The following is an 11,590-nucleotide window of genomic DNA, read 5'->3' as shown; positions in this document are numbered from 1 at the left end:
CAAACAAAGAAGTCCCTAGTATGCCTCTTAACTAGCTTGTTGATTAATGGATGATTAGTTTCATAATCATGAACATTGGATGTTATTAATAACAAGGTTATATCATTGTATGAATGATGTAATGGATACACCCAATTAAAGCGTAGCATAAGATCTCGTCATTAAGTTATTTGCTATAAGCTTTCGATACATAGTTACCTAGTCCTTATGACCATGAGATCATGTAAATCACTTATACCGGAAAGGTACTTTGATTACACCAAACACCACTGCGTAAATGGGTGGTTATAAAGGTGGGATTAAGTATCCAGAACGTATGAGTTGAGGCATATGGATCAACAGTGGGATTTGTCCATCCCGATGACGGATAGATATACTCTGGGCCCTGTCGGTGGAATGTCGTCTAATGTCTTGCAAGCATATGAATGAGTTCATAAGAGACCACATACCACGGTACGAGTAAAGAGTACTTGTCAGGAGACGAGGTTGAACAAGGTATAGAGTGATACCAAAGATCAAACCTCGGACAAGTAAAATATCGCGTGACAAAGGGAATTGGTATTGTATGTGAATGGTTCATTCGATCACTAAAGTCATTGTTGAATATGTGGGAGCCATTATGGATCTCCAGATCCCGCTATTGGTTATTGGTCGGAGTAAGTACTCAACCATGTCCGCATAGTTCACGAACCGTAGGGTGACACACTTAAAGTTGGATGTTGAAATGGTAGAACTTGAATATGGAATGGAGTTCGAATATTTGTTCGGAGTCCCGGATGAGATCCCGGACATCACGAGGAGTTCCGGAATGGTCCGGAGAATAATATTCATATATAGGATGTCATTTTATGTGAATTAAAATGACACGGAAGGTTCTAAAGGTTCTAGAAGGTTCTAGAAAAGTCCGGAAGAAACCACCAAGGAAGGTGGAGTCCACATGGGACTCCACCTCCATGGCCGGCCAACCCTAGTGGGGGAGGAGTCCCAAGTGGACTCCCCCTTAGGGGGCCGGCCACCCCCCATATGGAAGGGGGGAATCCCACCCCAAGTGGGATTCCCACCCTAGGTAGGTTTCCTTTTCATATGGAAGGTTTTGGTTTCGGGTCTTATTCGAAGACTTGGAGACCAACACTTGGGGTTCCACCTATATAATAAGGGGCCAAGGGAGGGGCCGGCCACCCCAAGACCACAAGCTGGCCGCCCCATTGAAGTGGCCGGCCACCCCCTCCCAAACCCTAGCCGCCCCTCTCCTCCATATCTCCCGCATAGCTTTATCGAAGCTCCGCCGGAGTTCTCCACCGCCACCGACACCACGCTGTCGTGCTGTCGGATTCAAGAGGAGCTACTACTTCCGCTGCCCGCTGGAACGGGAGGTGGACGTCGTCTTCATCAACAACCGAACGTGTGACCAAGTACGGAGGTGCTGCCCGTTCGTGGCGCCGGAAGCGATCGTGATCAAGATCTTCTACGCGCTTTTGCAAGCGGCAAGTGAACGCCTACCGCAGCAACAAGAGCCTCATCTTGTAGGCTTTGGAATCTCTTCAAGGGTGAGACTCGGTACCCCCTCGTTGCTACCGTCTTCTAGATTGCATCTTGGCTTGGATTGCGTGTTCGCGGTAGGAAAATTTTGTCTTCTAGATTGCATCTTGGCTTGGATTGCGTGTTCGCGGTAAGAAATTTTTTTGTTTTCTATGCAACGTTATCCTACAAATAAAAACGCCAAAGAATATATTTATGCGGAAGTTGGATATGAGCATCACTTCAAACAGTACTCTGTACAAATTCATCTGAGTGAATTGTTCCAGCTTTTCAATCTGCGCGAGCTCGACAAATCTATCATCAGTTGCTACGTTCTGTAAGTGATTTATTTCTTCCCCATCTCGTTCATATTGCATGCACTATATATATATATATATATGTCCTAACTATATTGTTGTGTCCGCTATTATACATGCATAATGAAGATTAAGGAATGCAGAGTAAGGAACATCCATGATGTTGGGTTCATTGACCCACACATCGTTAATGGATATACGTTACAGCATCACCCCGCCGACGTGGAGGCAGACCTGTGGCAGTTTCTTACAAAGCAGGAACTCAAAAGTGATATTCTATTTCCTTACCATTTTGGGTGAGTGTTTATGTCTTGAGCACATTCTCTTTTGTTTACTCCATGCATGGTATGTGGCCGGCTAATCGATGAGTTATGCATGACGTACTGTGCATGTATCGTGTCCGCAGGTTCCACTGGATTCTGCTAGTAATTAAAGTTGACGAATCAGAATGTCTCATCCACGACTCTCTGAATATGGATTCGGCGCGTTGGGCCGACATGAGAAAAATGATTCAAAAGTAATTGTTTTCATTCATTTGCGCTCTATATCGATCGGCCTATTTCGTTCATTTCCTAATTAAGCTTCAAGTAATTAACTAATAACTCTCTTGTTCATATAATTTTCTTTGCCTCGTAGGGTTTGGAGACGGTTCTCAGATACAAAGGTCGGTGAATTCAAAAAAGAGCTACATTTCATGCGGTCAAAGGCTAAGAATGGTGGCGATATTCAGCCACCGGGGACCAATCTATGTGGATACTATGTCTGTGAGATGATCCGGAGATACACCTCTGAGCGCGTTCCGAGTGATACCAATGCTCAGAGGAATAACCTCCGGATGATGCTTAGTCCAGAAGCTCGCTTCCGACCACTTCAAGAGGAACTAGCTGGATGGTTCAGGAGGGAAGTCCTCGATCCTAAAGGAGAACACCATTACGAGGACGTAGAACTATACATGCATTAAATTATGTATGGAAACTTGTTCAAACTTGTATATGGTCATCCGATGATATTGAATATATATTGTATATTCCTCTTGAATTCTTTTTGTTCTAATTTCAAATTTGTTTGAAATTGTACATTCATATGCATGTATGTAGTACCGTAGAATATGTGAAACTCCTTCAAAATTACAATAAAGCACAAAAGAAATTAAACAATACAAATTAAACAGAAAATAGGTTTAGGGGGGGTGATACGTCTCCGACGTATCGATAATTTCTTATGTTCCATGCCACATTATTGATGATATCTACATGTTTTATGCATACTTGACATCATATTTATGCATTTTCTGGACCTAACCTATTAACAAGATGCCGAAGAGCCAGTTGCTGTTTTCTACTGTTTTTGGTTTCAGAAATCCTAGTAAGGAAATATTCTCGGAATTGGACGAAATCAACGCCCAGGGGCCTATTTTCACACGAAGCTTCCAGAAGACCGGAGAGTCAACGAAGTGGGGCCACGAGGTGGCCAGAAGGTAGGGCGGCGCGGCCCAGGTCTTGGCCGCGCCGACCTGTCTCCTGGGCCCCTCGTGACGCCCCCTGACCTGCCCTTCCGCCTACAAATAGCCTTCGTCGCGAAACCCCCAGTACCGAGAGCCACGATACGGAAAACCTTCCAGAGACGACGCCGCCGCCAATCCCATCTCGGGGGATTCAGGAGATCGCCTCCGGCACCCTGCCGGAGAGGGGATTCATCTCCCGGAGGACTCTACACCGCCATGGTCGCCTCCGGAGTGATGAGTGAGTAGTTCACCCCTGGACTATGGGTCCATAGCAGTAGCTAGATGGTTGTCTTCTCCTCATTGTGCTTAATTATCGGGTCTTGTGAGCTACCGAACATGATCAAGATCATCTATCTGTAATGCTATATGTTGTGTTTGTTGGGATCCGATGAATAGAGAATACTATGCTATGTTGATTATCAATCTATTACCTATGTGTTGTTTATGATCTTGCATGCTCTCCGTTATTAGTAGAGGCTTTGGCCAAGTTTTTACTCTTAACTCCAAGAGGGAGTATTTATGCTCGATAGTGGGTTCATGTCTCCGTGAATCTGGGGGAGTGACAGAAACCTCTAAGGTTATGGATGTACTGTTGCCACTAGCGATAAAACATTGATGCTATGTCCGAGGATGTAGTTATTGATTACATTATGCACCATACTTAATGCAATTGTCTGTTGTTTTCAACTTAATACTGGAAGGGGTTCGGATGATAACCTGAAGGTGGACTTTTTAGGCATAGATGCATGCTGGATAGCGGTCTATGTACTTTGTCGTAATGCCCAATTATATCTCACAATACTCATCATATCATGTATGTGCATGGTCATGCCCTCTCTATTTGTCAATTGCCCAACTGTAATTTGTTCACCCAACATGCTATTTATCTTATGGGAGAGACACCACTAGTGAACTGTGGACCCCGGTCCATTCTTTACATCTGAAATACAATCTACTGCAATTGTTCTACTGTTTTCTGCAAACAATCATCATCCACACTATACATCTAATCCTTTGTTACAGCAAGCCGGTGAGATTGACAACCTCACTGTTTCGTTGGGGCAAAGTACTTGGTTTGTGTTGTGCAGGTTCCACGTTGGCGCCGGAATCCCTGGTGTTGCGCCGCACTACATCTCGCCGCCATCAACCTTCAACGTGCTTCTTGACTCCTACTGGTTCGATAAACCTTGGTTTCTAACTGAGGGAAACTTACTGCTGTACGCATCACACCTTCCACTTGGGGTTCCCAACGGTCGCGTGCTGTACCCGTGTCAAGCTAAATTTCTGGCGCCGTTGCCGGGGAGATCAAGACACGCTGCAAGGGGAGTCTCCACATCGCAATCTCTTTACTTTGTTTTTGTCTTGCTTTATTTTATTTACTACTTTGTTTGCTGCACTAAATCAAAACACAAAAAAAATTGGTTGCTAGTTTTACTTTATTTGCTATCTTGTTTGCTATATCAAAAACACAAAAAAATTAGTTACTTGCATTTACTTTATCTAGTTTGCTTTATTTACTATTGCTAAATTGAGTAATCCTGAAGTTGAAGTTTGTTCGTTTAAGCAACAAGGTGGAGAATGTTTAAGAGATGCTTGGTATAGAATTAGTAATGCCCATAATAGGTGCACTAAGAAACACTCCACCACTATTTTACTTAGGAATTTTTATGTTGGTATCTCTAGCTGGAATAGGTATGTTCTTGATTGTCTCGCGGGAGGTAACTTCCTAAGTACTCCTGCCTTAGAAGCTAGTTGCATTATTGAGAGTTTATTTGGAATACCACCTGTTAATGAAGTTAAAATTGAAACCTCTCTTGAAGATGTCATGAAAAAGTTGGAAACCATAGAACAAAACCTTCCAAGTATTGATACTACTTTGGGAGCATTACTTGATAGCACTGATAAACTTGATAAATCTCTAGGTGGAATTAATGAAAAAATTGCCATTTTGGAATCTTGTGCTATTCATGATAATCAAACCCAAAGGATTAGTGAACTTGAAGAGGCTATGGGAACATTGGGTTCAACATTTTCATCTATAAAATTTAGAGAGAAAGCTTATGTGGGTAAGGAGCAAAAGTTCATGTATGTCTCTAAAGGGCCTAAACCAAAAAGCTATTATAGGCCTAAAATTGATAAAGCTCTTAAAACCACTATAGATAAGGGAGCATCTAAGACACCTAATGGGATAAATTTTGAAAATGATGTTGACACTTCGTCTCTTGATAATACTTGATACACACTTTCTGCGCCTAGCTGAAAGGCGTTAAAGAAAAGCGCTTATGGGAGACAACCCATGTTTTTACTACAATACCTTTGTTTTTATTTTGTGTCTTGGAAGTTGTTTACTACTGTAGCAACCTCTCCTTATCTTAGTTTTGTGCTTTGTTGTGCCAAGTAAAGTCGTTGATAGTAAGGTTCATACTAGATTTGGATTACTGCGCAGAAACAGATTTCTTTGCTGTCACGAATCTGGGCAAAATTCTCTGTAGGTAACTCAGAAAATTATGCCAATTTACGTGAGTGATCCTCAGATATGTACGCAACTTTCATTCAATTTGAGCATTTTCATTTGAGCAAGTCTGGTGCCTCAATAAAATTCGTTTTTACGAACTGTTCTGTTTTGACAGATTCTGCCTTTTATTTCGCATTGCCTGTTTTGATATGTTCGATGGATTTTTCGATTCCATTGACTTTCAGTAGCTTTGTGCAATGTCCAGAAGTGTTAAGAATGACTATGTCACCTCTGAACATGTATATTTTGATTGTGCACTAACCCTCTAATGAGTTGTTTTGAGTTTGGTGTGGAGGAAGTTTTCAAGGATCAAGAGAGGGAGATGATACAACATGATCAAGGAGAGTGAAAGCTCTAAGCTTGGGGATGTCCCGGTGGTTCACCCCTGCATATATTAAGAAGACTCAAGCGTCTAAACTTGGGGATGCCCAAGGCATCCCCTTCTTCATCGACAACATTATCAGGTTCCTCCCCTGAAACTATATTTTTATTCCGTCACATCTTATGTGCTTTGCTTGGAGCGTCGGTTTGTTTTTGTTTTTGATTTGTTTGAATAAAATGGATCCTAGCATTCTTTGTGTGGGAGAGAGACACGCTCCGCTGTTGCATATGGACAAAAATGTCCTTAGGCTTTACTCATAGTATTCATGGCGAAAGTTTCTTCTTCGTTAAATTGTTATATGGTTGGAATTGGAAAATGATACATGTAGTAATTTGCTAAAATGTCTTGGATAATGTGATACTTGGCAATTGTTGTGCTCATGATTAAGCTCTTGCATCATATACTTTGCACCCATTAATGAAGAAATACATAGAGCATGCTAAAATTTGGTTTGCATATTTGGTCTCTCTAAAGTCTAGATAATCTCTAGTATTGAGTTTGAACAACAAGGAAGACGGTGTAGAGTCTTATAATATTTACAATATGTCTTTTATGTGAGTTTTGCTGCACCGCTTCATCCTTGTGTTTGTTTCAAATAAACCTTGCTAGCCTAAACCTTGTATCGAGAGGGAATACTTCTCATGCATCCAAATACTTGAGCCAACCACTATGCCATTTGTGTCCACCATACCTACCTACTACATGGTATTTCTCCACCATTCCAAAGTAAATTGCTTGAGTGCTACCTTTAAACAATTCAAAATTTATTACCTCTGATTTGTGTCAATGTTTTATAGCTCATGAGGAAGTATGTGGTGTTTATCTTTCAATCTTGTTGGGCAAATTTCACCAATGGACTAGTGGCTTCATCCGCTTATCCAATAATTTTGCAAAAAGAGCTGGCAATGGGATTCCCAGTCCTAAATTAATTAATAAAAATAGACACTCCTCCATGGTATGTGATTGTTGGACGGCACCCGAAGGATTCGGTTAGCCATGGCTTGAGAAAGCAAAGGTGGGGAGGAGTGTCATCATAATAAAATAAAATAAAAAGGCACTCCTTCATGGTATGAGATTGTTGGCAGGCACCCGAAGGATTCGGTTAGCCATGGTTTGTGAAAGAAAGGTTGGAAGGAGTGCCACACAAAAATAAAAATAAAATGGGAGCCGCTCTTTGAAGGTTTGTCTGGCAAGGGGGTTAGAGTGCCCACTACCATTCGTTGACAACAACAAACACCTCTCAAAATTTTACTTTTATGCTCTCTTTATGTTTTCAAAATCAAAGCTCTAGCACAAATATAGCAATCGATGCTTTCCTCTTTGAAGGACTATTCTTTTACTTTTATGTTGAGTCAGTTCACCTATCTCTCTCCACCTCAAGAAGCAAACACTTGTGTGAACTGTGCATTGATTCCTACATACTTGCATATTGCACTTGTTATATTACTTTGCATTGACAATATCCATGAGATATACATGTTATAAGTTAAAAGCAACCGCTGAAACTTCATCTTCCTTTGTGTTGCTTCAATACCTCTACTTTGAATTATTGCTTTATGAGTTAACTCTTATGCAAGACTTATTGATGCTTGTCTTGAAGTACTATTCATGAAAAGTCTTTGCTATATGATTCATTTGTTTACTCATGTCATTTACCATTGTTTGGATCGCTGCATTCATTACATATGCTTACAATAGTATGATCAAGGTTATGATGGCATGTCACTCCAGAAATTATCTTTGTTATCGTTTACCTGCTCGGGACGAGCATAAACTAAGCTTGGGGATGCTGATACGTCTCCGACGTATCGATAATTTCTTATGTTCCATGCCACATTATTGATGATATCTACATGTTTTATGCATACTTTACATCATATTTATGCATTTTCTGGAACTAACCTATTAACAAGATGCCGAAGAGCCAGTTGCTGTTTTCTACTGTTTTTGGTTTCAGAAATCCTAGTAAGGAAATATTCTCGGAATTGGACGAAATCAATGCCCAGGGGCCTATTTTCACACGAAGCTTCCAGAAGACCGGAGAGTCAACGAAGTGGGGCCACGAGGTGGCCAGGAGGTAGGGCGGCGCGGCCCAGGTCTTGGCCGCGCCGACCTGTCTCCTGGGCCCCTCGTGTCGCCCCCTGACCTGCCCTTCCGCCTACAAATAGCCTTCGTCGCGAAACTCCCAGTACCGAGAGCCACGATACGGAAAACCTTCCAGAGACGCCGCCGCCGCCAATCCCATCTCGGGGGATTCAGGAGATCGCCTCCGGCACCCTGCCGGAGAGGGGATTCATCTCCCGGAGGACTCTACACCGCCATGGTCGCCTCCGGAGTGATGAGTGAGTAGTTCACCCCTGGACTATGGGTCCATAGCAGTAGCTAGATGGTTGTCTTCTCCTCATTGTGCTTAATTGTCGGGTCTTGTGAGCTGCCGAACATGATCAAGATCATCTATCTGTAATGCTATATGTTGTGTTTGTTGGGATCCGATGAATAGAGAATACTATGCTATGTTGATTATCAATCTATTACCTATGTGTTGTTTATGATCTTGCATGCTCTCCGTTATTAGTAGAGGCTCTGGCCAAGTTTTTACTCTTAACTCCAAGAGGGAGTATTTATGCTCAATAGTGGGTTCATGTCTCCGTGAATCTGGGGGAGTGACAGAAACCTCTAAGGTTATGGATGTACTGTTGCCACTAGGGATAAAACATTGATGCTTTGTCCGAGGATGTAGTTATTGATTACATTACGCACCATACTTAATGCAATTATCTGTTGTTTTCAACTTAATACTGGAAGGGGTTCGGATGATAACCTGAAGGTGGACTTTTTAGGCATAGATGCATGTTGGATAGCGGTCTATGTACTTTGTCGTAATGCCCAATTAAATCTCACAATACTCATCATATCATGTATGTGCATGGTCATGCCCTCTCTATTTGTCAATTGCGCAACTGTAATTTTTTCACCCAACATGCTATTTATCTTATGGGAGAGACACCACTAGTGAACTGTGGACCCCGGTCCATTCTTTACATCTGAAATACAATCTACTGCAATTGTTCTACTGTTTTCTGCAAACAATCATCATCCACACTATACATCTAATCCTTTGTTACAGCAAGCCGGTGAGATTGACAACCTCACTGTTTCGTTGGGGCAAAGTACTTGGTTTGTGTTGTGCAGGTTCCACGTTGGCGCCGGAATCCCTGGTGTTGCGCCGCACTACATCTCGCCGCCATCAACCTTCAACGTGCTTCTTGACTCCTACTGGTTCGATAAACCTTGGTTTCTAACTGAGGGAAACTTACTGCTGTACGCATCACACCTTCCACTTGGGGTTCCCAACGGTCGCGTGCTGTACGCGTGTCAGGGGGCAGGTTTAGGGAGGGCTAAAACCCTAAACCTGCGGCGGCCTTTAGTCGCGGTTGGCCAGAAGAACCGCGACTAAAGGTCCTCCGCCCCGACGGTCGCCTGGCACCCACGTGGACGGGCCTTTAGTCGCGGTTCGTAAGCAACCGCGACTAAAGGGGGGCCTTTAGTCGCGCTAATTTGGTCGCGGTTGCGCAACCGCGACTAATGGCAGTTGCGAACCGCGACCAAAGGCCCTTTTTCCACCAGTGATCGGACCCGTCTGGTTATATAAGCAGACGCGAGAGAGGCAACATGTACGTCCTGGAAGGAAAACGGAGCAGAGAGATCCATGGCCATGGAACGATACTTCTCCACGGACGTGTTGCTGGACATCCTGCAGCGGCTGCCTCCGAGCTCCCGCCGCCGTGCTCGTCTCGTCTGCCGCCACTGGCGCGACGTCATGGACGACCGCACCACGGAGATGTAGAGCCGCACCAAGCCGCTCATCTGGGACACTTGCTCCGTTGAAGCCCACGTCGTCGACTTCTCAACGCCATGGAAGGCGACCTGCAAACGCATGGCGGATTCCGACAATTACTTCAGAGCGGGCGTGCAACTGGTTGGCACGTGCAATGGCCTGCTCTGCCTCTGCAGCAACAACAAGCCCGGTGGCGTCATCATGGTTGTTAACCCTTCCACCCGGCAGAAGCTGCGTGTCTCGCCGTTGCGGGGCGCGGGTCTATTTGTCGGAAGTCGCCGCCGGCCGGTCGGGTGGGACCAGGCGTACAGCTTCGGCTACCACCCGATCACGGGGCGGTACAAGGTGGTGCATGTCCCTTGCAGCTTCGACCGCGTTTGTGAGTTCGAGGCAGTGCATGTGCTCACGTTGGGTGAGGCGGCGTGGCGGGAGGTCCCGCTGGTCATCCCCGGAGCCGGAGGCGCAAAGTGCAACCTTGACGCCGGTGTCGTAAGCATCAATGCGGCGACCCACTGGTTCACCGGAGGCGACTCTGCACGGATCATGTCCTTTGACCTCCAAGACGAGCGCATCATCTCCACCCCGCTGCTGCCTGCGCTTCCAGCCGAGCGTGATCGGTACTACCTGACGGAGGTGCATGGCAGATTGGGCGTCGCCATCTGGGACGGCTCGGTGAAGACGGAGGTGTGGGTTCTGAATGAGGAGAGATGGAGCCGCTGGTATACCCTTAGGCGGGACATCCCGCGGCCACACTTTGCGTATGGGGAGTATGTCCTCACGCGCATTTCCTTGTCGTTTGATGTGCACAGAGAGAAAGGCCGGTGGTTATCAGGTGAGCGTGCAATGTCGCAGGTCTATCAGGGTTCCCGTGGTTGGCCGGTTGCAGAGATGACAGGGGACACGTATTGTTACCGCACGTTCGCCTATGTCGAGACTGCAGAGCCGCTTGATGTATATAGACGAAAACAACTAGGCGTTAACACGACGAACTAATAAGGATATCGTGGTGTTAGTTTTTGTTGTTGTGATTTGCTATAGAATTCTCTTGTTGGATACTGATTCCGTAGAAATATTGGGCCTAAGTTTTGTGACCTAGGATTCGATTTTAGAAATTCCTATAATTTTTTTGCAATTTTTTTTTAAAAAAGCTAGGACCAGCTCCAAGTTGTCGACGTGATTTTATCATTTTACGCAAAACACACCTCCCCCTTCCCAACAAAAAAAAACAATCGAGTCCATGGCGTTGACGAGAGGAGATGTAGCAGGTTTTGATGTAGGAGGAGGAGGAGGAGGAGGTCGTCGTTTGTGCAAGAGGAGGAGGCCACGTGATGGGTCCTATCACCGCCAATAACATTATAAGATGCAAAGACAAATTTCTAAATGAAAATATTTCAAAACTCTTCATATTTTTTTGCAGTTTACAAGATGGGTGACTTCCAGGAACCACTATTGCCTCCTTGCTATGACACATTCCTCGAGTTGAATATTTCCTCGAGTGCTAGTCGTGCACCCGAAC

General features: G+C 44.4%; 1 protein-coding gene across 1 annotated transcript; it reads left to right on the top strand.

Annotated features, from left to right (window-relative positions):
- Nucleotides 1–10,173: 10,173 nt before the first annotated feature.
- LOC127329487 (F-box/kelch-repeat protein At3g06240-like) lies at nt 10,174–11,133 on the top strand. Its single transcript, XM_051355998.1, has 2 exons — nt 10,174–11,025; nt 11,113–11,133. Exons 1-2 carry the CDS (start codon nt 10,174–10,176, stop codon nt 11,131–11,133), a joined length of 873 nt encoding a protein of 290 aa, XP_051211958.1.
- The last annotated feature ends 457 nt before the right edge of the window (nt 11,134–11,590 follow it).

This window comes from Lolium perenne, chromosome 1 (assembly GCF_019359855.2).
Source record: "Lolium perenne isolate Kyuss_39 chromosome 1, Kyuss_2.0, whole genome shotgun sequence".
NCBI classification, from domain to species: Eukaryota; Viridiplantae; Streptophyta; class Magnoliopsida; order Poales; family Poaceae; genus Lolium; species Lolium perenne.
Note: the sequence above shows the minus strand (reverse complement) of the source record. Positions and strands in the feature narration are given on the sequence as shown.

Coding starts and splice junctions, on each gene's coding strand:
- LOC127329487 (XM_051355998.1), top strand. CDS start 10,174: ATGGCGGATTCCGACAATTACTTCAGAGCGGGCGTGCAACTGGTTGGC. Junction 11,026..11,112: donor AGACTGCAGAGCCGCTTGAT/GTATATAGACGA, acceptor GATTTGCTATAG/AATTCTCTTGTTGGATACTG.